The sequence below is a fragment of the Lycorma delicatula genome, chromosome 4 (genome assembly GCF_047948215.1).
Source record: "Lycorma delicatula isolate Av1 chromosome 4, ASM4794821v1, whole genome shotgun sequence".
NCBI lineage: Eukaryota > Metazoa > Arthropoda > Insecta > Hemiptera > Fulgoridae > Lycorma > Lycorma delicatula.
The window spans coordinates 162,707,893-162,734,862 of record NC_134458.1 but is presented as its reverse complement, the minus strand read 5'-3'; the positions used below and the strand labels follow the sequence as shown (position 1 = coordinate 162,734,862).

Here is a 26,970-nt window from a genome sequence, read left to right as displayed (position 1 = left end):
AGATATAAAAATATTATTATATTTCGAATACAATATTTTCATTCAAAAAAATAACTGCATGTATTTCATTATATTTAATAAGTTTTACAGTCCCGGTAATAGATAGAGCTTTGTGACACAAACACGTTTGAATAACTCATCTCTGCTCTTCTCCGTTACGAATAAAAAAACCGTATATTACAATTTTCACTTCTAGCTAAATCCAGATTATACAATTTTAAGTATCGTAGAAGGATAATTTGTTGAATTTTAATCGATAACAGAACCGTTATTCTAAATACGTTATACTTAAAAAATCGGATCGCATTCCAGTCAAACCGTAGTACATGCCCTCTTTATAAAGGCATAGATGTGTTTAAAAAATTTCAACCGTTCCCCCTCCATTTATTTGTAAACCTATAGGCCCGTATTTCGGTAGCTTACAAAGTCGGCTTTATACAAAGTATAAAAGTCGGCTTTACCTAGGAGGACGAAAACTTAACGCACTCACAAAGGTCTCTTAAACATGGACTTCTTTTAATATTTTTCGTTCGCACTTTTCTTATCGTTAGAAAATAACTGCATGGTTTTCTATATTTTCTCGTGGAGCAAAAACTAAAAAGAAAAAATCAGATCGTCCGATGATACATGGTATCAAACGCGTTGTCCCACAGTTTCATAAAACGTACCGATTAAATTTCTTTACAAGTAAGGTTCAATAATAATAATAATAAAAAAAAAAAAATTTTTTAAAAACATTACACTTAATCGACTTCAAAAAATTTCTCGAAATCGATAGAAGCTCGCTAAGGAAAATCCATGGTCCAAAGGTAACAGAGGAAGCATACAGACTGAAAGTTAACGAGAAGGTCGATAAAATGAAGAAGAACTAGAAACGGCGATAATGAACACAAGGTTAAATTTCTTGGGAATTATGATAAGGATGGACCCGAACAGATTAAATAAAGAAATCTTTGACGAGTTGTGGAACGTGAAGAGCAAATCAAATTACCTGAAACAGATGGGAGTGGACCAACAAAGGCATTAAAGAATAGGACTCTTACGATATAGGTAACTTCCGAAGAATAACTTACAATATAAAAATTCCTGTAGCAGAAAAGAGAAGGACAGGAAGAAATTGGACAGATGATTAAGACGAAGCCATGACGAAAAAAATGAGGAAGAAGTGATATTTGTGTGTCCTAAGTTCGCTTTTTTTGCAGAATAAGAAAAATAATAAAATAAACTGAGAATATGTCTAAAAGTATAATTAATTCTTTAGGAGATTCTCCCATAAGTTTCTCTCTCTCACTCACTCTCTCTCTCTCTCTCTCATATATATATATATATATATATATATATATATATATATATATATATATATATATATATATGTGTGTGTGTGTGTGTGTGTGTGTGTGTGTGTGTGTGTGTGTGTGTGTTAAAAATATGTTATTATAACATGACATACTTTCGCCTTTCATTTCTTTGCTGAAGATGTCCGTTTTTAAGATACGTTATAAATTTGTTAGACATTGTGTTAAATAAACAAATTACAAACCATTTGTCCTATACTAAGTCAACTTATATCATTGCCGATGAATGTGATGAAGCAATAACTCGCTTCATAATAAGGAGAAAATCGAATACTGTCTTATCTAACAACCTGTTATTATTTCATTTGTGAATTTTTTTTGTTTTTTCTTTAAAAAGTACTTTTTTTTCTTCATTTTTTTCTACAAGAAAAAAATGTCAATGAAGTAATATTAGGTAGCACGTAGGTTAATAGAAAAGTAGTTAAGTAATAAAAATTCACCGGGTTGGTCTAGCGGTGAACTCGCCATTGCAAATCATCTGATTTCGAAGTCGAGAGTTCTAAGGTTCAAATCCTAGTAAAGGCAGTTACTTTTTATACGGATTTGAATCCTAGATCGTGGATACCCGTGTTATTTGGTGGTTGGGTTTCAATTAACCACACATCTCAGAAATGATCGACCTGAGGCTGTGCAAGAGTACATTTCATTTGCATATCATCCTGCAAATAATATCTTACGGTAGTTCCGGAGGCTAAACAGAAAAAGAAAAGTTAAATAATAAAGTAAGATTATGCTCTGAAACAAGATTACCTTCAAAAATTGTTTGCAAATTAAATTTTTTGTATTTCTTCTAATTTGTATGCGGTAAACGTATAAAAGTAAATAAATAACTGAAAAAAAATGAAATTATAATAATGAAATATTTTCTTTTAACAGTACTAAAGAAACATTATCAAAAGACGTTCTTATACGAACAACAGCTGTCGTTTCAGAAAGCGTAAATGCGGTTTAAAAATATTCTAAACCATTTAAACCTGCGATCTAGATTATCCACCATGTCTTAATTCTCTGATTTCTTACATATTTCCGATAGAAAAAATTTCATGTCAATAAAATAAAGGTAACGTTAAAATAAACTAATAGATATCCTCCTTACCGGTAGACAAAATTTAAATGTACTTAAGCTGGAGTTTCTCCTACAAACCTAAAACGGTTCAAAAAGTAGCCTCTTGAAATAAAAAAATATTTTGTATTTAAAAAAAAAACCAACCAAACTGTGATCCCGTAGGTTTACAAATTAAATATATATATATATATATATATATATATATATATACAAACACAAACAACATCGGGCAACATCTGTATTCGGTCGAGTAGCTCCCATACTGATAAAAGTTTTGTGCTAAATTATTTTAATGATTATCTCAGTGGTGGAATGGTGTATCTCTGCCTTTCATCCAGAAGTTCTGAGTTCGAGCCCTGGTCAGGTAGTGCATTTTTCATACGTTACAAAAAAATGCATTATCATCCATTGCAATGACAGTTATGTTATGGTTTGTTAGCCAGAATGAACAGAATATAGTTTCTTAGACCAGGCTTTTCTCCTTTAAGACAATTATAAACATCACCACGTATTCATTGTTACGAAGGACGGACTATAAACAATTAATTGTGTTGTATATAATAAAAAAGAAAAAAATCATCATACGGTCAATTTATTTAAAAAAATTATTGTTTGATATCACAGCTAAATGGGAATAATTAAACATTTTTAATACATTTAAATATATAAACAATTAGAGATTATTAAAAAACTGGGATTTCACAGAATAATTTTCTATTTAATACTTAAAAACAAAAACATTTATAAAATAATAAGTAGAGGTCACACTTTTATTTTAGTGATACTTTACTACGTAGTAGTAAGCCAACTGGCTTACTACTATGATGTATGAGAGTTTTTTTTATTTATACGAAATTTTTTTCTCATTTCTGTTGTAGAAGAGACTTGTTACCTTGACGTCATATTGACCGACAAACTAATCTATAATTATATTTTCAGATTTATATTTTCTGTTCAATTGTGGCTTACGTTTTATAAGCGTATAATAATCGTATGCCATTCTATTTCTAATGAAAAATGAACCCTTATTACGTCACAGATGAATAATATTTGCAAATAAAAATGTGATGTGATTAAATACATCGCGCCGGTGCGAGCAATGTACAGAAATTTTCTCAAAAAACGATCGAGTGAAAAAGCGGTTAAGTCAGTAACCGTCAGCAATAAAAGCAAAGTTGTCTATGCAGTTATGTAATACTTATCGGATTAGAGTTAGTATTAGGAAGCCATTATTATTTTTCTATTATTTTTTAACTTTCCATGCGCGTGTTAATACTTCGAGACTCTGCCGAATCAGTTAAAACACTTAACGGCTCCTAATACCGTTCACGGCCATCATTCTGTTGTCAGCCTTTAATTAACCATACATCATGACCTGATGAACCGTGGATATAATAAGACACATGTACACTCGCTGCACGAGTGAGGGACGTAACTACTTAGGGACCTTCGAGGGACGTAGCTACTTAACGGACCTTCGAGTAAAGAAAGTCGCTCTAGACTTTCCTCCGGGTATATCTGGAAACTTTCAGAATATAATTCGAATCAAATCAAAGTTACAAGACTTAATTATTAATTAAGCCATTACCCTAAAGATTTTTTTTTTGTTCGGTTACCGCTTTTTCTGAATATTTCACCAAGTTGAAGGAGTAAATATCGTACCACTATTTTTATTCCGTGAAATAATATTTTTGAAGCAATATTTTTAATTAGCTATATACCAGAGTCATTAGAAAGTTCTGTACCTGAAACAGAGGTGATGGCGTGCTATGAAGTTTCAGACGCGTGCGTTTAGTTGCTTGCTTATGGGGATCGAGTAAAGGAAACACGTTTTGACATTTCTAAAAACTAGTTATAATTAAAATTCGTGCTGTTATGAAGTATTTTACTTTTAAATAATTAACCCCGACAGACATATTAAAAAACTTATTCGCTTTAAAAGGAGTCTTCACCCTTCTTTTTCGACGGGAAAAGTGGGCTGCTGAATTTAAACGTGGTCGTACTACTATTCAAGATGAACGCTTGGGATGTCCAAAAACCACTACGACCGACTAAATCGTCACAAAAATTCCTAATAAAAGATGCTGACTGAAGGTACACAAACTTGCTGATGTCGCAAATATCTCGATAGAACGTATCTACATTTTGAAAGATGTTTTGGGATATAAAAGAGCTTTCCGCTCGATAGCTGCCGCTTCGGTTTACATTTGACCGAAAACACATTCGACTGAACACTTCTCAAGGGTGTTTAATTCTATTTAAACGCGATTCCGCTGAGTTTCTTTGACGTTTTATGTAGATAAAACATGGATTCACCATTACCCGTCGAGACCGAACAATGGATGGAAGAAGTTGAAAGTACGCCAAAGAAAGTGGTAACGGTTCTGGAGGAAAGTTTCTGCGGTAACGGTCCTGCAGTTTCTGCAGGAAAGTTATGGCTTTGGTTTTTTAGTTTCTCGTGGTGCGGTGCTCGTAGACTACCTGCAAAAAGGCTAGATCATTGCCGGGGAGATTTACGCTTCACTACTGGACCGACAGAAGGGTGCACTATTCAGACAAAACTTCCACATCTGGCCAAAAAGAAAGTGCTCTCTCACCATTATAATGCACCTGCACACACATCTCGAGTTGTTGCTACAAAAATCCATGACCTACGCTTCGAAGTGCTTCTACATGCGCCATAATCACCGGATTTAACCCCGAACTGATTACTTTCTCTTCCAAACCTGAAGAAGTGGCTCGCTGGACAAACATTTCCATTCAATTGAATGTCAATGCTAAAACAACCAGCATTGGACTTATCACATTTTACAAATGATATAAAAAATTAGAAAGTCGCTGGTCTAAATGTATCAAATTATTCAACTACATTGAATAATATTTAAAAACCTTTTTTTGAAAAAATTTGGAACGGATGTCGTATTAAGTTATGTTCAATAGTTATGTTCAATGAGTCGTACCGACTTGTCGATTCTCAAATTTTGGCAGTTTCTTAACTTTATCTTATTTAAGACGGCGTGTGTTTTTATTGATTACGTTAATTTTTTTTGTTAATTCTTATGATACTCTGGAGATTTCCAGATATCTAGAACAGTTCTCTTAATTTGGGGCCAGTAGGCGTCTACGTCCCTCTTTAGTGAAACAAGTGTAAGAGTAGCTCATTATGGTTCACCACGATAAGGTGGAAGCTAAATAGAATTCGTTAAGAGTAAGGGGCTCGAAGACTCTATCGAGGAGGTACAATATAAAGAGTTAAAGCGTTAGTGGTTCTGCCAGACCTAGAACAGTCAACTTCCCGCACTGAAAGCCAGCCCTTTAACTGTGCACCGTTCCTACAAGTTATGTTAAGTAATTAATTTTTTTCTATGTCTATATAAAACGTTTGAATTACCGCGGCTGGATCCTGTATCATCATGAGGGTCATTATGAAACATATTTTCATTTTGATAACAGGTGTTCAACCGATCAAAAGCCTGCTCATTCCAACCACTGACCGATCAGAAGCGGATAGGTATTGTTTAATGTATCAGCTGTTTTTTACTTTGATTTTAATCCGATTTAGTAGTTAGCTAGCAGAGGTTAATTTGAAAGTACACTAACAGGTAACACATTTTCTACATTACACTGTTTATCCTTTTGTTAATTATGTTGAATTCTGAGGAAGAAATGTCTTTAACACCAACCGATATTAAAGAAAAGGTAAAAGTTATGACTAATAATCTATTGCCACAGAAGTGTATTGTTTAATACATATATATTAAAAAAAAATTCTATAACCAATGTATTCTATCACTGTTGTAAATCGATAATCTCAATATTTTCTCAGCAAAAATACGGTATACAACTCGCTAAAATAAACATTAAACACTCTTGCAAAGTTTACGACACTCGCCAAGACTCGAGTCGTAAACTTAATTGGCACTCGTACATTAATTGCTATCATTTATAGGGTCGTTGCATAATTTGCTATTAATAAATAAATCATTGTGAAATGTATCTATCGATTGACAGCTGACTTAACGATAAGCATTTTGACAGTCCACCGTAAAATCAGTGAGTAAATGATAATAAAATTGCCGATCACCGCGACGGAGTGGTAACGTCTCGGCCTTACTTTCGAAGGTCTCGGGTTCGAATCCCGGTCAGACATGGCCTTTTTCATTCGCTATAAATGCCCATTTTCATATTTCTACCCACAAGCTTCTTTATAAGCTTCTGTGGTGAATTAATTCATCAGTGTAAAAAATGAAAATAATAAGTACATTTTACGGGTATAGTGTTTTCCTTTTATGGTCGTTTACGAATTAAAAGACTGAATTTATTTTTATAAATTTTTTGGTGTAAATTACCAAAGAAAGTTACACACAAAGAAAATAATCTTTTACAGTAATTTGATTCTTGCTGGAACTAAAAAGAAATAAAAGAAATTTACTAAATATTACATACATAAAAATAATATTAACTGGTCACGTATTACTGGGGTTTCTGCGTTCTGGAAATGTAAAGAGTATTGTAAAGAAAATAACTAAAATTAGAGAAAGATTTTACAAAAATTTAAGAAAGTCCTTATTTAGAAAGACTTAAATTTCAAGGTTATTTCATACTGTATAAAAAAATACGCTATTTTTCAGTTTCGGTTCAAATTAATTACTTCTGTTTGACTTTTCATAACATGAAAAATACAAAATAGCATTTCTCACACTCCTTGTCAAATTTAATTTACAGTAAATCAATAATTACATGGCCTAATGCCAAATGTACTTAGAAACCTTGAAGGTTGTTCTGAAAATTTGTTCAAATATAATAAAAAAACAAAGAAGGAACGTTACATCACGCAGAAGGCTATATATATACACTAGTATATACTTTTTAAATTATACGTGCTGTTATAATTATATTTTTATCGTTTTTAAACGCTTATTAACCTATCAAATAATTATAGTTCTGTTTTACTTCCCTTTTTTTTGTAATTTTTCTGATTATTTTAGGGTAAATGATTAGATCATTATATGCATCATGGATGAAAAAGCTTATCTTTAAAGAGTTATATCTGACGAAGCGTATTAATTAATGAATGTTCTTTCCTGGTTATTGTTCTAAATTTAAATTGACTCGAAGTAATTTTTTTAACATTACTGAAAATACAGCATTAAAAGAACTTCGATGTTTTGTTTTTTCCAGTTAATGTTCTATCATTTAGTTAAAGATCAGATTACAAAAAAAGTAAATAAATAAATTTTATGTACATATACTAGTACATATATTATTAATCATCCATCGTTCTTTGAAGTGTATGTACTTGAATCCAATGTATACGTTGTTATTTATGCAGAAGAATGCACGCGTACGAATTTCACTCTAGACCGAAATCAAACCGTTGATCAAACCTGATTTCCCGAACGTAACGAGATGGAAGACAGTTAACGATGAAAATATTTTAAAACGTATTATTTTTATAAATTAGGAGAATATGTTTTTATAAAAATGTGAATCGGCAAAACTCTCCGACTTTGGGGGTCAGAATAATCGAATAAGACTTTTTAAATAGCTGCTACGAAAGAGCGAGTTCAAAACGGATTCGGATACAGAAACAAAAGTAATATTCTTTCCAAAGAAATAACATCACGACTATCTAGGTGTATCAGCCGATTACATCTCTGCCAATCGATGAAGAATACAGACAGGTTGGATCGTACACCGACAGAATCACATTTCAGCTCAGAAGTTAGAAAAACGCTCAACTAAACAAATAGGGTGTACTTTCGGGCCACCAAGAAGTTCAGATTTTACGCCTATCCATTCTTTTTTTCTGTGAAAGTTCGTAGTCTACACCAATCGGGTGTAAGAAAAATCTGTTGCTACGATTACACGATCCAGCGAACTAAGATTGAAACCGTTTTGATATCGCTTTGATACAAATTGTGCCCGTAGAAACTTTTTTTTTTTATATTTCTATAAAAATAAATAAGCTTCCTAATTCCATCGCATAAAAAGTTATCGACGAACCCAATCTTTTCCGAAATTTATTTACTTAAACGAAAATTCTTAAATATACTTTAGATTTATATAATTTCTAGATGTAAATATAAGACTTTGATAAAATAAGACTTTGATAAGATTCAGGGTATTTTTAATGTTATATCTGCCGTATTTCCAACAAAGTTTTTTTCAAGTAAATTTAAAAGAACAAAAGTAACTCTGAAAAGGAAAAAAGTTTAATCTGATATAAAACTCAATTTTTTGTATCCAATGATTCGTAAGACGTAACTTTTCAAAGACTAGTGTTTTACGTACAGTATATTATAATAAAAATCTAGATGAATATATTTAAAAGAAAAAACTGGTTTTTGTTTTAGGAACGATATATAAAATTGTTTTCTTTTCACGTTTACAGTATAATAAACCAATCATACGATTCTGTTGAATAAACATTTACGTAATAATTATTAAACTGAATTGATAACCTCAGAAAGTTGGTAATTGCTTCCACGTAAAGGAAGCGAAAAGTATTACATACAGCAGCGTAAATTATATTTGTATATTTCAGATGTTTTAATTAAGCTTACCATCTGGTTACTGTGCGGTTATCGCTACCTTTTAAGTTTTTATCAATGTGTTACTTTAATTATCCATAGTAGATCGAACCCAAATAATAGCAAACAGTCTGTAAATTATAATATTAGAAAAGGCATATATATATAGATAAATAGTTTGTGTATAAGCGCTTGCACACACACACACACACACACACACACACACACACACACACACACACACACACACACACACACACACACACACACACACACACACACTTAAATTTACTTAGAAGACTACAATCGTTCCAATTTAAAATAGTAAACGAGATGTAAATTTCAATATGAAATAAAAAACACTATGAAAAAAACGAGTAATCATGGTTAAAGTATAAAAAGAAAACACCAATAAAATCCGACTTGAAACTAAACGCATCACACTATTAATTTATATCGATTAGCATTGTAATCGAGTAATTTAATTTTTAAATAGTTTGTCATTTTCAAAAAAAGGTGAGAATAGATATCAGTTAAATTATATAAAGCGAATTTGCGATTAAGGATATACAAACGGAAACAAAAACAGAGTTTTAAAGAGAACACACAATAGATGAAAGTAAAATCCAGCAGTCAGAAAAGTAAAACTAAAAATGAAGTATTCAGTAACAAATTTAAAAACGGGAACATTACGTATATAATATCGAATATAATCGGAGGATTACCTTGAAAGCCGAAAATCAGTTATGCACATATATATTAAAATTCAGGTATGTACCAGATATTAAAAAATCGAAATTTTGTCAATTTTGACCACATCATTTCTTAAAATACCGAAAATTCTGTACGCTAGATTGAATCTTCGATGCGGTGCCACATATAACGAAAATATGAAGCTAATAACAGACAGGACACCGGTGTATTGTACATTAGTGAAAGGAATGCTGATTATATAAAGAAGTAAATCGGTGTTTACAGATAGATTCCAGGTTGTGGGATATCTATTTGTGTGCTGTACGGAGTATTTACACGTCACAAGCCGGTACACCAAACAGTGTAAGGAATTAAAAAAGAGTATTCAGTTTAATAGGAATAAAACACTTTTAACCCGCCACAGACTCGTTCTTTAATTATAAACTTTTTCGTCTTTCCATTTAAATTACTTTTTTTTTACATTCTTAGAATTTATTTAGCGAATCTATATAAATAAATAGTTCTTTCATATTCATTTTATTCTATTTACAATATTTTACATATCTACAAATTTAAAACAATAAAAAAACAAATTGGTACTCTTTAAAAACCTGGCCTCGAAAATTTTGACCTCGTAGGTAAACACACAAAAACTCAAATCACAGATAGTACAGTAATCATCTAGAACATACAAGTCACAGAAAGAAACGATAAATTGAAAAATTCAGAACGGGAATTATGAAAGAACTGAGAAATCGAGAGTAGATAGTAGGTGGCTAGGACGTCAGAGAAACTGATTTTTCTGAAGTGTACAAGCCGAGCCGGCTGTCAAAAACGATCCCCTGCCGGTGTACCGCACACCAGTGTCTCGATTGTCGTTACTATGAAGCGGCAGTTATCCTTGATAAGCATCGGAGCCATACGGATGGCATGAGAATTCGTACGTTATTCTGGGATGTTGCAAACACAAACAAAAACCCACCGGGTTGGTCTAGTGGTGAACGCGTCTTTCCAAATCAGCTGATTCGGAAGTCGAGAGTTCCAACATTCAAGTCCTAGTAAAGTCAGTTATTTTTACACGGACTTGAATACTAGATCGTGGATACCGGTGTTCTTTGGTGGTTGGGTTTCAATTAACCACACATCTCAGGTATGGTCGAACTGAGAATGTACAAGACTAGACTTCATTTACACTCGTACATATCATCCTTATTCATCCTCTGAAGTATTATCTGAAAGGTAATTACCGGAGGTTAAACAAGAAAAAAGAAAAGAAACACAAACAAAAAGGACGAATGTCTTCGTTTGAAAACTTTTACCGTAAAACATTACCTTTAATGCTCCTAATTTTCAGCCGTAATCGACCACTTACCCTGCAAAGCACAGTTGTCAAAATAGAAAACGTGTACCTCGAAAATCGGCTGGATGTAAGCTGCTCTCTGAGCGGGTACTTCATTGCCTGGGTTTTCTAACAATATTTTATAACCCGTTGCCGAACATAAAAAAATCTACGAATTCATTTATTATTTAGTGCGTTGTGCTGTATAAATAACAATCGTGTGGTGTTCTAGACACTTGTTCTTATTTATAATTGGAAGGAAATTCTCAGTTAAATTTCGGAAAACCGATTTGTTGCAAAACGGATTCAAATTTAATTTTCTACAATATAGATTCCTCTAAACCTTTTTACTACGGTGTATCCCCAGTGTGTGTAAATAAACAAAAACTAATCCTGCAAGACCCCTCGAGTAACATTTAAAAAAAAATACTTTCATGAAAATTATTTGAAACTAATTTTAATTTTCTCCCCTAGAAAGTTTTCTATGAAATGCATTCTAAGTTGCAGTAGTTCATAACAATCTTACCACAAACGTGGAAAATCCCCTACGAATGAAGAGATCCCCTTAATATAATATGAAATTCATTTGCTAATACTGTCAGCTTTCAAAATAAAATCTTTCAATTTATTTTTTTTCAGAACTATTTGTGCGGTCTTATCTAATGCTTTTATTTTTATTTATTTTTAATTATTGATTTTGATTCTAGACATTCTCCAAAACGTTGAAATGATTCTTGTTTCGATTTAAAATTATAATACAGTATTTTTCGACCACGTTTCAGTCTGTTTTGTTTGTAATGAAGGTGTCAGATTTTTAAAACTTTCATATTCTATCAACTTTACTTAGATGGATTTGCTCAGCATTAGATTTCTACATATTTGAAATAAGAATACCTTATGCGTGAGAAAAATGCAAAGCGACAGTTTCCGATAAGTCGGGCGCCAAGTCTTAGATAAGAGTTTTAATTACAGCCAAGTTCTTGTTTTATCTAAATCATTTTATTTCACTGGATGTAGCAGGTTTGTATTACAATTCCGTGTAGATATATAAGTTTAATGATTACATTATCATCAATGTGAAAACTTAAGATCCATTTACGACGCGCACGCTATTTTTGCAGTTGTAATTTTGAACAAAACGGTGCGCGTGGAACATGGGTGTATACGAGATGCATTCAAGGTCAGAAACCCGGTCAGTTCTCCTAATGTCTCAGAAGATCAGAGTCTGTGTCCTTTTTTTATAATTACGGTCAAGATTTTTTTTTTATCAATGCTTCCATTTCCAAAAATTGAATGAATAAAAATAAGCTTTACATATTACAACACACAAGGTTCAACATGAAGGTTCCAGCACCAAAGCATGTTTAATGTTTATTTTCTCAGTCAATTTTAAACATAGAAAGTGAAGAGGGGATGCAACTTGTAAAGAATTGAATGCCATACGACTTTTATTTCTAACATTCATCGATATGATTATTTTTGAAACGACAAGAACGGTAAGCACAATTATTTACAAAGGAATGAAAGTGAAAAATATAACATTTTTTTAATACATACTGGTCTGTATCGACTTTATTTATTTATTCGTTTACTAATTATAAATATAGTTAATTTACGAAAAACCTAAAAAAAAGTTTTTTATTCGACTACAGTTTTTTTGGAAAGTTTCCTCGGAAACTATTATAGATAAAGCTCTGGTACCTATTTTATTCAATTTTTCAGATAAAAAAATATATAAAACCATCATAGTCGCCCATTAAGTTGGGTTCCAAGAATTTCATTATTTAGTCGTAGAGTAGAATGGGAGAATATTATTTTACAAGCCGTAACTCGAAAAGAAAGCACTTAGGATAATACGTTTTTAGAAATTATTTTTCATATATTAGTGTCCCAAACCAACTTCCGAAATATTAACAGAATATAATCACTCTGTTTAAATAAATATATAAGTGTTGAATTATGAAGACTGAATAAACTTTTAGGATCTGTTATGCTGGTGAAAATAAAGATGAAAGTTCGTATAAACACAGGTTCGTAAACGCTTCATTACCGAAAATCGGCTGGGAAAGATTTGCCCTGATTTCTGAGCCTTCGGTAAAATTAAACCAGATTGAAATTCTTAGGACCAAATTAAGGGCTAAATTTGGCGGTTTTTTTTTTAAAATCTGACCTGAAACAGTGGAAAAATAGGTTCTAGAACTGTATTTTTATTAGGGTTCGAGGAATGTGGGATCCTCGAACGATCGGGGTCGAAAAATACACTACGAGTATTTGATAGTTTGGTGTAAAGTAACTTTGTTAAATGTTTTACACAAAACTTGTAGAGAATTTTATTTTGAGTAAAATGGTATGAATAAAGTTTACAGAAACTAAATAAAAACGTTAAAATTTAGAAGTTTATTTTAAAAAATGTATAAAATCGTGGTAGATTTTAAACTAGGTACTGTATTAAACAAAACAAAATTTTCAATATTTGAGAATTTGATTCTGAGTAAAATAGTATTTACACAGAATAAATTCTCGACAAGTTGTTTAAAACATATTTGTTATTTCCCACTTAATAAACTTACTTTACATCAAACATCAAATAGTGTATTTTTCAATCTCAATCCTTTTTCTTTTAGTACAGATTTTTCGAATACTACTAAAAATAAAGTTCTGAGACCTTATTTTTTCAATGTTTCAAATTCATTTCATATAAAACCACTAAATTACCCCTTAATTTGGGTCCCAAGGATTACAGTCTAGCTTAATTTTACCGAAGTTGCAGAAATCAGGGCAAAAGTTTTCGCCACCCGACACTCACTAACGAAGCGTTTACAAATCTGTGTTTATTCTTCTTTATTTTCACCGGTAGAACATGTAATGAAAGTTTACTATATTCTTCGTGAATCACCTTTACACACACACACACACACACACACACACACACACACACACACACACACACACACACACACACACACACACACACACAGAGACATACACACACGCGCACACACACACACCACACACACACACACACACACACACAGAGAGAGAGAGAGAGAGAGAGAGAGAGAGAGAGAGAGAGAGAGAGAGAGAGAGAGAGAGAGAACGGCGAACCTTAAATAACTCTAGTATTTAGACACACAAAAGTTAAATAAACAAATGCTCCTACCTTTAAACGATATATTTTTCGGTACGAGACAAGTACGCCCCAAGCACCCAGAGGGCTCTCGTAGGCGGCCGGCGGAAAGGGTGGAGTTGTGACAATTATTTTAAATGGTAAACGATAGTTTTAATGTAACAATTTCGAGGCTACAACAACCCTATCCAAAACTGCGACCGTTTAATGTTTTTTCAAAACTGGTTTGTATACTAGTTCTTAAATAACTGTACAACAATGCCCCATCTCAAAACAATCTATTTCGAGTATGATCCCGCTGCTTGGGGTGTACTCAAAATTAGTTTTTAGACTGTAGCTGTGAAAAAATATTAAATGGCACTATTTTGATTAAGATTGTTGTAGCCTGAAACGTTTTATGTCAAAATTTTTGTTTTTCAATGACTTTTAAAATGATCTTTTACAACCCTTTCCATTTAAAATGTTTGATAGTTTAGAAGCTAACAGTTTTTTTTTTTTTTTTTTTTTTTTTTTTTTTTTTAGTGTTTTTGTTAAACAGTTATTTAAGGGGTTCCATACTTTATTAACAACCTACATTTATAAACTTTTTTGGCGTTGTTTCTCGATATAACGGAGTACATTAATTTGTTGTTTTACCTTGTTACTTATTTATATTAATTACACAGCCAGTTTCATCGGTTAAATAAATCAAGGTACCACTTGTAGAGTTAAATGTCGCCTTTATTTCAAATGGTTTAGCGTGCAGGGTTTGCAACAGTGAAGAACCACCATTCGTCGCCTACTGTAGTAAGCTTGGTATGAGTTACTTGATATTTCTAACGATTAGTTTATCATTTTTGAGTAGGATTTTCGTCTCGTGTCAGATCTAAAAGTATTGTTTATTTGCCGACTCGATAGACTAGAAGGTTAAATAAGTATTTTTTTTTTTTTTTTTAATAAACAAAACTGTTCTTTGTACGTTTGGAAATTGAACATAATTAGATAAAAAAATAAATAAATAAATGAACATATTTTGAAATTTTCCGTTGTACGTCACAAAAGCTGTCATACCATTTATAAAATATAATTAAAAAGGAATATTTTATGAAAGTACTGACGTGAGGAAGTTAAATTTGTTTTCTATCGGTCATTTAAATAATAAAGTACTAAACGAAATAAAAGACAAATGTATTTCATCACATCGTTAAAATGACGTATATAAATATGAACTGAACCGAATACTTTAAAATCGATTTTATAATCTTTTACGAACAAATATATATATATATATATATATATATATATATATATTTTTTTTTTTTTTTTCTGTAAACAAAGGACGATACTAATCGGAGTAAATTTTCAATCGTCAAGGTGTATAATATCGATCTAAGCTTTTATTATCATATTATTATTAAATTCACCCTTTCAACTGTTGTTGTTTGTGTTGTCGATGTGTAACGTTAATAAAGAAGTTTATCGTCGCATGTTTTGTGATCTTTTGATATTCATGACATTAACGTCTTGTTTACCTTTAATAAGTTCCAATAAAAACATCTATACATGTTATACAAGGATTTTTTTTAATATGGCTTATTTTTATAAATAATTACAGAAGAGAGAGTCAATAAACACAAAAATTAATTATCTTTTTTTTTAAAGAAAAAAAAGGGTGTTTGCTTTGTATAAAAATACTGGTCTTGTTATAACAGTGAATTAAAATGGAGGCCTAGTTTTATATCCTTTAATCGCTTTAACCAGAGTACATCTTTTAATACGACCACCGGACAGGAAATGTGTACCCCGATAGGTCAATAAACTCAACGCCCGACTCACAAATACAAATGACATATTATTTTTCAAAAAGACACCCTTATCTTTTGCACAGATCCAACGGGAATCAGCGTCCGGGTAAAAAATGCATTAAGGAAAGGTGGCTAAAGAGAAAGATAATTAACTATTGTATAAATTTATTAACTCGGAATCGCTGAACCGATTCTTTTACCGATATTTTAATTTAACACAGAGGACGGTTTTAGGTAAATATTGCCAGAGAAATTCGATTAAGCCCAAACACGCAGTAGTATAACATACAGTACGTTACTTAAAGTAAGTAGAATTCTTTACTTGAAAAATTTATCGGAAAATTTGTCGGCCCTCTTCGAGTTAAAATATTCTTTGAATGGTCGATGAAATGGCGTTCTGCAACATTTAAAAAAAGACTATTTTTTTTTGTTTTTTATTTATTACAATTAGGAAAATTGCTTCGAAATATCAGTGACTTACAAAAAAATTTACTTTTTCACAATTTTTGTAACGCTATTTATGAGCTGCACGTATAATTAAAATTTCGTATGTAAATAATTATATTATTTTTCTTTCGTTTTATCATCGAATTCCGCAGAAAACTAAAAGCAAAAGGATTTTTATATTGACAGCTGTGTTTTAAATTAAACTTTTTATTAAAGTATTTTAAATTGGCATTTTTATCTCGATTCGGGGTCTGTCATACGATTTTTACAACATTGAGCATAAATTAAAATGTTTTAATGTTTGAAAATGAGCTTATTTTAAAAATACATAGCCTTCTGTACCCCTGAAATCTTAACGATGTCAGCTAAGTTTTCTTGAAATATTTATCAGCCGCTCGCTTGCTTTTGACAAAAAGTAGATTTCTGGCATCTATTCGCTACAAACTAACAACCAAAGAGATAATACAAAAAATTAAACCCGCTATCCTAACCGAGTAAACACACACAGTCGCGCGTACTAAAAAAAATACTGAACCACAGAACTGCGGTTAAAAGAAAATTAAAAATATCTTATACGGAATAAGAAAATTTATACTGTTATTTTAATGTCGGTGATAAATAATGATGTTTTGTTTATAAAGATCCGGCAGTTACAACTCGGCACCTACAATAATGTTGCTCTATATACACGCGCTACCACATCGCAGTTTGTTTATTTCATATCTCCTAAGAATGTACAGATTATACGTAAGTATACACCTCCAATAACTCAAAAAACGATTTTGGACTTTTCTTAACTGCAGTAATAAGTATTGAGAGCTTTTCAACGCTGTATCATATGTGGTACTTGTTTTCATTGGTTCCAGAGTTATAGCCAAATTAAATTTTAATTGATAAAATATTTGGATCTTATAAGGGGAAGGCACATCGGTTCGAATCAGACTTCATCTCCTTTTTTTTTGTAACTTTTATTTTAAATTTAAATTTATTAATGTATTAATAAATTATTAATCCAGAAGTTAAATCATTAACTTCTGATTGTAACATTTTTTTACGGTAAATAATAATTCAATAATAAAAAAAAAAATGTGAAAATATATCAGAAGTTATTAAATAGAATTTTATGTACTTTTCATTTAAAAAAATATGTATATGTAATCTAATAGGCGTACAAGGAAGTCATGTGGTGTCCACATCAGTTTTTTTAAATTTCGTAAGCAAAAACTAGGATAGATATCTTTCGCCAAACGATATCTTTGATATCGTTAAACAAATATATCGATAAATTACGATAACGTAATTTAGTCGGCGATCCAAAATATTACTTAAAAAGATTATCCTGTAAAATAGTTTCTGGATTTAGAACTTAACGGTCATCCTATAATTATCGGTTATCCGGATTAATTTACGCATAAAGCCTTCCTCGGAAATTTTATAAATTCACGGATAAAAGAATAATTTATATCGGTCCAGCGTTTCTCAATTTTAAGCAAACATTGGTACAAAGAAATAAGCATTTTGTTTTACATATAATCTGTCTTAATTTTCACGTAATTTATATTACCGTTCCGGTTCGAATTAGGAGGATCATTTTTTTTTATATAATAGTTAAATCTCTATTTTATACTTAGTTATATGATTAACAATATATTTCATTTAATTATTAAAGACGAGTAAAGATTATGTAAACTGTGAATAATCATAATGTTGTAAAAACTTCGCGTGCTGAAGGAACACCCACCGACATTTATTTATGATGCAGTTTATTCTTAGCTGTAAACTATTGAAACACGAGGTAAAGTACAGGAAACAATAGCAGAATACGTATCGTATACGCCCATACGACATTTCGCCTACATGCAAATTTTACGATTCAAAGAGCTGCAAAATGCACAGAGTCACAAAATATAACACCAACTATTATCAGACAACAATCACGCAATTTTATAAGTACAGTAGTAAGAGCATGTTAGATCTATGTAAATTTTTTAATATACATTTTATAAAGGAATCGTGACCAAATAATAGTCACCTGAATAAATTTACTCAAAAACCTTCCTCAAAGTTAAAAACACAATTTAACTAAACCAAACGTCTTTCATAGCTCGCCGATTTAGTTTTCGTCTCCACAAGATTCTGACTCCCTATCTTTTGTTTGCTTAGTCATTCGACGATCTTCCAATTATTAGTTATTTTATACTTTCAGAGTAGAAACTTCACATAAAAATTAAATAATAAAGCTTACTGTTCGTTAATACTGTATGTGGGCGAATGATAATAGAAATCAAGTCAGCGTAGCAGTAGTTGAATGCATTAAAATTATATCAGGCAATTTTTTTTATCCTTTTTGTCGTTTATCCTTTGACTGAAAACATTTCGAATTAAAGTAATTAACTTAGTACGGGTAGAGTGTGTCAAGACGTTACAGATGTTAAAAGGGTTACTTCAGCGTGCGGAAGGACGATCAACGGATTGAGACCGATAGCCATTAATCTCATAACGGTAGACATCTAGAATTCGTTTTCAACCCCGTCCAAATTGGTTTGTAAATAATCGAATTTCTTAACCTATTAAATCTGGCGAATAACGCGGCTTCATGTACACTCTCGTTACAGAGTACGGATAAAGTTACGATAGATTCTGATTCGATACAGGCCTCAGAAACCTCTGGATTATCCAATGGCCGACTCACTCCATACGGACACTAAAATAAAACACTCAGCTTAGAACCTGTCTGTACATGCGTCCTCCGGCGCCATTCTCCTCTGCGGGACTCTACGTATAATTGCAGCTTCCTTATGATCGTCCTGATTGATCTTTCCACAGTCTTCCACTGCGCCTCACCTTGTAATAGGATTCATAGGGTATCCTCAGGGCGGAACTTGTGCTTACATCTCAGGTTGCCCAGCAACTCTCTACATTCTATAACAAATCACGGGCACAGAAAGAATACATGTTTTACTCTTCTACCTCGCACTCGGGTTAAATTTTAGGCAGGTCAAACCTGAATCTGTACAAATAAGACGATTTTCAGGTAAACTTAACATAAAAAAACTTTTTCAGGTAAAATTATTTACTGGATAAGACATTTTTTAATATTTTCTTTTGTTTCAGAAATGAGACTGGCAGGACTGGGTTCTCAAACAAGACCCTGTCTACGAGTAACGTTTTGCATACTATGTCTTTTGATAATTATGATGTATTATTTCTTTAATGATACATCATATGTTACATACAATGAATTAATATGGAATTTATCAAATGAGTACACGTTTCCTGAAACTATTAACGGTAAGTAAACTAACTTTAATAAATTATATTGTTTTCAGTATAGTGTGAGTTTAAGCGTGATCAGAAAACCATATCCAATTTCATAGGTTTGAACATAACACGGAAAGATTTTGAAGGTAATAAAATTATAGTCTCTGATGTAAGTTCGATGAACGACCTACTTACCCGATTTCTTTCAAATTTTCACTTTGACACTTGAACTGTTTAAACATTATTTAATACTGTGATTTCAATTTAATATCTGGTACCTCCCACTTCATCGCAGTGGTTTTTCAGCGATCCACTGGAGATTGATAAATGATCTAACGCTTCGTATAATGCATTAACTTAAAATTGAATTGATGAATCCTTGCTGTCATTCAATGTTTGTCGTTGATCAAATGTAATAAAAAAAAAAAGAATGACAAAAAACATTAGATTGTTTCAGAAGTTTTCGATAATCATGACTGACCGTCATTTCAAACTTCTGGACAAAGGTTATGAACAGTTATATATTACTATATATAAAAATGTTAGATCAAGAAATAAATTTTGTTATTTTACTGACCGTTGAAGGTGTGTGTGAAATATTCATTTTCACAAACAAAAGATGACTATTACTCTTAACCTTTCTTACATACATTCCTTGCATCGTACCATTAATTATAATAATAATTATAATGAAGTAGTTGAAGTGACAAATCATTTTTTTAATTTCATTTATGAGAGCAGACATATCAAAGGAAGTTCACCACATATCAAAGAATAAAGGCAGATTGTAGAGTATGTGAAAGAGCTTAATGCATGGACATTACCGGTTTATTCTGCCGATTCATTGACATTTCTTGTTTCTTTCGCTTATTGCTATTTATAAGACATGCTATAACTTGTGACATTCTTTATATTTCATGCTTCTAAAATACCTATGGGAATTTTACAGCACTGTTATGTCTGATTTTTAAAAAAATTGTGATATTTCTTGTTTTTTTCCAGCGACGCCTAAAATAATATTTATAAATAAGGGAATAGCCTTATAATCTTCAATAGTTAAAAATTAAAAGGGTCAATTTAAAAAAATAATTAACTTCATTAGATACAAAAAGTGTATATCATTAAGCTTATGTAACCAATAGCAATCATTTTTTACATATGTGAACTTTTGAGTATGTATTCAACATCACATTGATATAAAGGTCTCCTCATAAATATTTCTAAAGTGGCATCAGAAATGTAATTTGGTAAAATAAAATAACATCTAGTTGCTAAAAATATTCTTTTTACTGCTAACAAAAACATTTTAAAGCGTAATCAAAATTAAATTAGTAGTCTTTCAAAAATTCATATTTGAAATTTTTCAGAATAAATCATATATATTCTAAAGAAACCTACATCTTTTTTCCTGTTGGGTCTACATTTTTATTTTGCTGTACTGCTATATAAGTTTATTAAAACATAAATAAATTTGTTATCCACTGTATCACACTTTTCCACAAATGATGTTTTTATCTGTGAATCCATCACTGAAGTATAATAATAGATGAAATTTTTTTCTGCCAATTATTTATTTGTTTATTTATATGTGAAAGCAGAAAGGATTTATTTCTTATAATACAGAGCAATCTATCAGTCAGTTTTGTTACTACAATTGTTGGAAAATTAGCATGACATATAAATCTTGAGAAAATTTCCTGACAACTAAATGCATACTAAAGAAAGTGACATGGTGCTTTTATGTTGCCTTCTCTAAACTTTGTATAATAATGCACACATCTCTTCATCAACCTGATAATTCATTAGGTGAAATTCAACTGTAGTGAAATTATGAAAAAAAATCTTTTAAGAGCTAAAACAAATTAGCATCTCGTCATACTTGAACATTACAAACTTTTCAACAGTTTTCAAGTGCTGCTGTTTAGTTATATTCAAATCAGAGTGCATTATAACATTTTTATTTTGCAGTTTAGAGAAATTATTTACGATGTATTATTATGAATGTAGATTAAAATTTTTGCATCATTTATGATTTACATAAATTTCTTATTATTTTTCTTTTCTTTGGTTCTAAAAATAATCAATTACTCAGTGATTACCAATTTTTTTTATACGTTACTGATATGTTCATTTACAGATAGAATAAAAAGAAAAGGCATTAAGTAATGTTGGAATTACATTTAAATTTCAAACACATCTTTAATTTGCTTTTTACTTCTTAACGTTTACTAAATATTAACGCCTTTTAATGTAATAAACAAACTGAAATCGCTTCACTTAATGATTGCCGTTAAACATGAAGTATTATATTTCGGGTGTACAGTGTATAGTAATAAATAAATAAATTTCAGTTCATGTTAATAGTGGTTTAGTTGTATTTTAAATTATTTGGTAGGTAGATTTTTACAATTTTTCGGTAATCTATTAAAAAACACAAAGGAAGTTTAGTAAAGTCCCTTCCTCATAACCAAGTATTATGTTGAGTAACACAAAAACAGTTTCTTTTGTCTGGTTTGATAGAATTTTTTTAGCAAAGACTGCACATTTATAAGTATAAACAAAATATATTCTTTATTTTCTAAATATCAGTCTTATAAGATTCATAATTATGGAAAGTATTAAACAGCCCATTTCTATATTTTGAAAAGATGTTCTGATTTCATGAGAGACCCTGTCAGAGATGATATTATTTCAGACAGTAATATGAGGTTTGTTAAGAAAATAACCGAACTTTATTTTTTTAATGTTTATTATTAATTTTATAGATTATCGGTCCTTGTTCCCTTTAAAGTACTTCCCTCCCCTACTCTCACACTTTTCCCAGCGGTGTCTCCACTTCGCGAAACAATCCTGGATAGTTTCATTTGAAATGGCCTTTAAGGTTCGTGACGAATTTGCTTTAATGCCATCAATAGTCTGTATGTCCTTTCATCACTGATTTTAATTTCGGAAATAAGAAAAAATCATAAGGAGCCAGGTCTGGCGAGTAGGGTGGCTGAGGGGGATAGTCATCTGATTTTTGGAACAAAACTGACGAATTGACAAAGCTGAGTGCAGGTGCATTGTCGTGGTGAAACTCTGGTCTCTTTTTACGGATTTTTTTACGTAAACGTTGTAAAACGCATTGATAGTACGCATGGGTTTACTGTTTCACTTTGAGGCAAGAATTCAAAATGCACAATTCCATTAAAATCGAAAAAATGGAGAACATTACGTTGACATTGGATCGAGACCGGCGTACTTTCTTGGGATGTGGAAATCCGTTGCTAATCTATTGTGATGATTGAACTTTTGTCTCAATTTCGTAGCCGTAAACCCAGCTTTCGTCTCCCGTTATGATTCTTTGCATAAATGTTTCATCGTCATCGGCATGTTAGAGAAGTTGCCGACAAACGTCCACTCGATGTTGTTTCTGCTGTTCAGTCATCAAACGAGGAACACACTTTTCTGCAACTCAATGCACGTTCAGTTTGTCAGTGAAAATGTCATGGCATGATCCAATTGAGATACTAACCTCCTCTGCAAATTCTTTGACAGTCAATCTGCGATTTACACGCACCAGATCGTTGATTTTATGAACGCGGATGTCATAAGTGAAGTTTGAAGTCGAAAGCCGTCCCGTTCGAGGGTCATCTCCAATTGACTGACGACCACTCTTAAATCGAGAAAACCATTCGTAAAATTGCGTAAGACCTAGAGCATTATCTCCCCAAGCTTATTTCAAAAGGTCAAACGTTTCTGTGAAAGTTTTCCCCAGATTCACGCAACATTTTACGTTGTATCGCTGCTACCGAAAATCGTACATTATAAAAATCGCTACCAACACTATAACACATTGCACTCAAATAGCAATAACACCAAAACTAAACTAGATATCAACAATTCAAAAACATGTGGTTACAGAGGTTATGCGAACACAATGCTTCTAACCGCACGTCACCAAATGTCTCTTCGGCGCGTATTTAAAAGTGTTCGGTTATTTTATGAACAAACCTCATTAAGTGTAACAAATGTTTAATAATGATGAAAAGCTTAGTGTTTTATTAAACCGCTGCAAATCATAACGGTATAGTTTTATTTTGTTGCAAACAAAATCGATTTATACAATTCAAGAAAATTTGTCTAAAATTTGAAAAATTTCTGAATTTGAATTCCAAGAGTTTTATTTTTGTGTACTTATCATTAATGGGAATTACACCCATAAGATTATAATGTTATATTTTCTTGAGAAGAATAATAGTTTTGCCGTATCTATAACTAAATTGTTAAAATCTATATTACTTTTTTCCAACTTGTTAGAAAAAAGTAACCTGTTTTCGTTCTTTTTTTATTACATTTGAACAACAGCAGACATTGAATGACAGCAAGGATTCATCGATTCAATTATAAGTTAATGCGTTCTACAAAGCATTAAAACATTATTTATCAATCCCTAGTGGATCGCTGAAAAACCATTGCGGTCAAGCGGTAGGTACAGAAATTAAATTGAAATCGCAGTGTTAAATAATATTAAAACAATTTTAGTGTCAAAGTGAAAATTTTAAAGAAATCTGGAAAATAAGTTTGTTATCGAACTTACATCAGAGACTATGATTTTATTACCTTCAAAATCTTTCAGTGTTATGTTCAAACTCATGTAATCGAATATGGTTTTCTGATCGCTCTAAAATTCCCACAAAAAGAATTTCCTTATCTCGCTCAAAGCAATGTTTTCTTTGCGTGGAGAGTTTGAAGACCGAACTTCTGGAAAGATAGCGCCTGAAAATTTCGATAAATATGTCAAACGATAAAATTTATCCGGAAATTTCTAAGAATCCGGATTATATTAAAGTACTCATTCGATGCAAGGTGAAAAGAACAATAATGATAACACATCGTGGTACTTCAGGAAGATATCAATCAAAATTTCAACCTCATCACTGGTAAATGTTCGTTAGATTGCAACATAGAGAAGAAAATTTTATAAAACAGAATGTCACTTCAGAAATAAAAATGAACATAAAACATACGAAAATTAAGAGAATAGTTTAGAATTTAAAAATAAAAAATTTCAACAATAAGAAATAATCATATTTGAAGCAATTAAAGTAAATGTTCATTTACTATAAAAGAAGGATAACTGCAAATAAAATCTATTCATTTTTGTTAAACAGTAAATTTATTTACAAATAAATAAATAAAAACTGAACGTATTAAAATTCTGAGTACTGTAAAGAATAAATAATAAAAATAAAATTATAAAAACAATAATTCATCAGTTTCCACATTCTCTGAACTTTTAAAAAATTTGTCGATGTTACCTATTCGACCTTTAGTAAATTATAAGCGCACCTTGCTATAAAATTTCCAATTAATTTTGAAACACACGAAATCAGAAATAATTTTGAATTAGGGAAAAGAAAATTAAAAGGAATCGCTATGTTACTGAACATTATATATAAAAAATATTCAACAAAAATAATATAATGAATCGATTTCTAATGAAGTAATAATAAATAATTATTAAACTATCCACGAGTCAATATTACTTTACACTTAATGGTAACGATCATTTACAAAAAAAAAAAGGCTTAACAAATGTAAGTTGAATAATGTAAGAAGTATTTTTCAGTACGTGGAAGATTTAATAATTTTACCAATATCATAAATACTTATAAAATAAAATTACGGATCCGGTATGTCGATGAAATTTTATTTATATACAACAAACAAATTGGTTTAGAAAACTATCTACTATTTAAGACACTAAATAATTTTCATAAAATTGTTGAATGCACTTTAGAAATAAAAATAAATAATACGGTCGGTCAAAAAGAATTGCCTCATTTCTTTGTTGTATAATTTTAATAAGGTCAGTCAGACGATATATAATATAGTCAGAAGCACACACTCGGGAGTAATCGCATTTGTTGAATTTATTTAAATTATGAGAAGTGAATTTAAACGTTAGTCGTGGGTAGGGGCACCCACCGGGTAGGTCTAGTGGTGACGCCTCTTCCCGAATCAGCTGATTTGGAAGTCGAGAGTTCTAGCGTTCAAGTCCTAGTAAGGTCAGTTATTTTTACACGGATTTGAATACTAGATCGTGGATACCGGTGTTCTTTGGTGGTTGGGTTTCAATTAACCACACATCTGAGGAATGGTCGAACTGAGACTGGACAAGACTACACTTCATTTACACTCATACATATCATCCTCTGAAGTATTATCTGAACGGTAATTACCGGAGGCTAAACAGGAAAAAGAAAGTCGTGGGCATTGATCTTCAGACAGGTTACAAGAATCCGTGATAAAAACTGCCAGAACAACTCCCTTTCTTTTTCAGGTTCGTTGTCGGTACCGATAATTCGACGACGCCGTAGCAATAGCGGCTAGTAGATGATGTTAAAAGTTGATTACCGTGGGTCGTGACAGATTGAAATATTAGTTTGCCCTAACTATCGCGTACGCTCAAAAACTTTACTCGCCCATCCGCTTTCTCACGCCTCAAAAAATGAACAACTACGTCAGAAGAAAGACACAGAAGACATAAGAAAGAAGGGAGTTGCACTCACCGTTTTGACGCTCTTTTCAGGCTCAGAGGCTTTTTGAGGTTAACGGTTGTAAATAACTACCACTACCGAACATGGAGAGTCAGGTAGAAAGAATAAAGATGCAAGAAGACCGTCACTGAAAGCCGAGAAACATCCGTCCAGAAGGCCGGTTAAAAAACTAAAAAGAAACTGTAAACTATGTTATCCTTCCTTCGATTACACTAACTAAAAACTGTAAAAGAACTTTTCACGGATGATAAAGCTCACTGTTAATAGGCTATAAGCTCACATGAATAAACAAAATTATTGATATCACTGATCATGATTTTTGTCTCACGAGTACCAGTAGGTGTACTTACTGCAGTTTTTTATCCTGTTTTCAAACATGTATTCGGAATTTATCCATAACCCACAGTTTTTTGTTATTTTAATTTTTTTTAATATTTTTAAACGTTTTTTCGTCCATTGTCAAGTAAAAGCTCCTAGAGCATTGTAAATATGATGGAACCAAATGAGCTAACTCAAAGGATTGCATTACTACTGCTGTGCAAGTTCAGATGTGTATACACATGTACAAACGTGATCTAGTGTAGCACACATTCATCAGAACGATGCCAGTTGTGAGATAGTAGTGAACCAGTAAACACATAAATTATGAGTGCTTTGTGTGTCTGAATAATTGTGTATTACGTATTTAAAACTTTATTTCTTTTAATTAGTATTAGTTACAAAATGTCTAGAGTTTTTTGTGTAAATCATCCTAACAATTTTTGTTATGTATGTGGTGAAGTGACTTTCAAGTTCCAAAGGCGAAACCTTACTCAATTAGTAA

General features: G+C 31.6%; 1 protein-coding gene across 1 annotated transcript in view; it reads left to right on the top strand.

Moving 5' to 3' along the window:
* The window catches only part of LOC142324042 (uncharacterized), a 111,078-nt gene that overhangs the window by 67,376 nt on the left and 16,732 nt on the right, over positions 1-26,970 (top strand). Inside the window, exon 2 of the mRNA XM_075364634.1 lies at positions 19,459-19,635. Coding sequence (XP_075220749.1) covers positions 19,461-19,635 — 175 coding nt within the window. The 5' untranslated portion in view covers positions 19,459-19,460. The remainder of the gene's footprint in view (positions 1-19,458; positions 19,636-26,970) is intronic.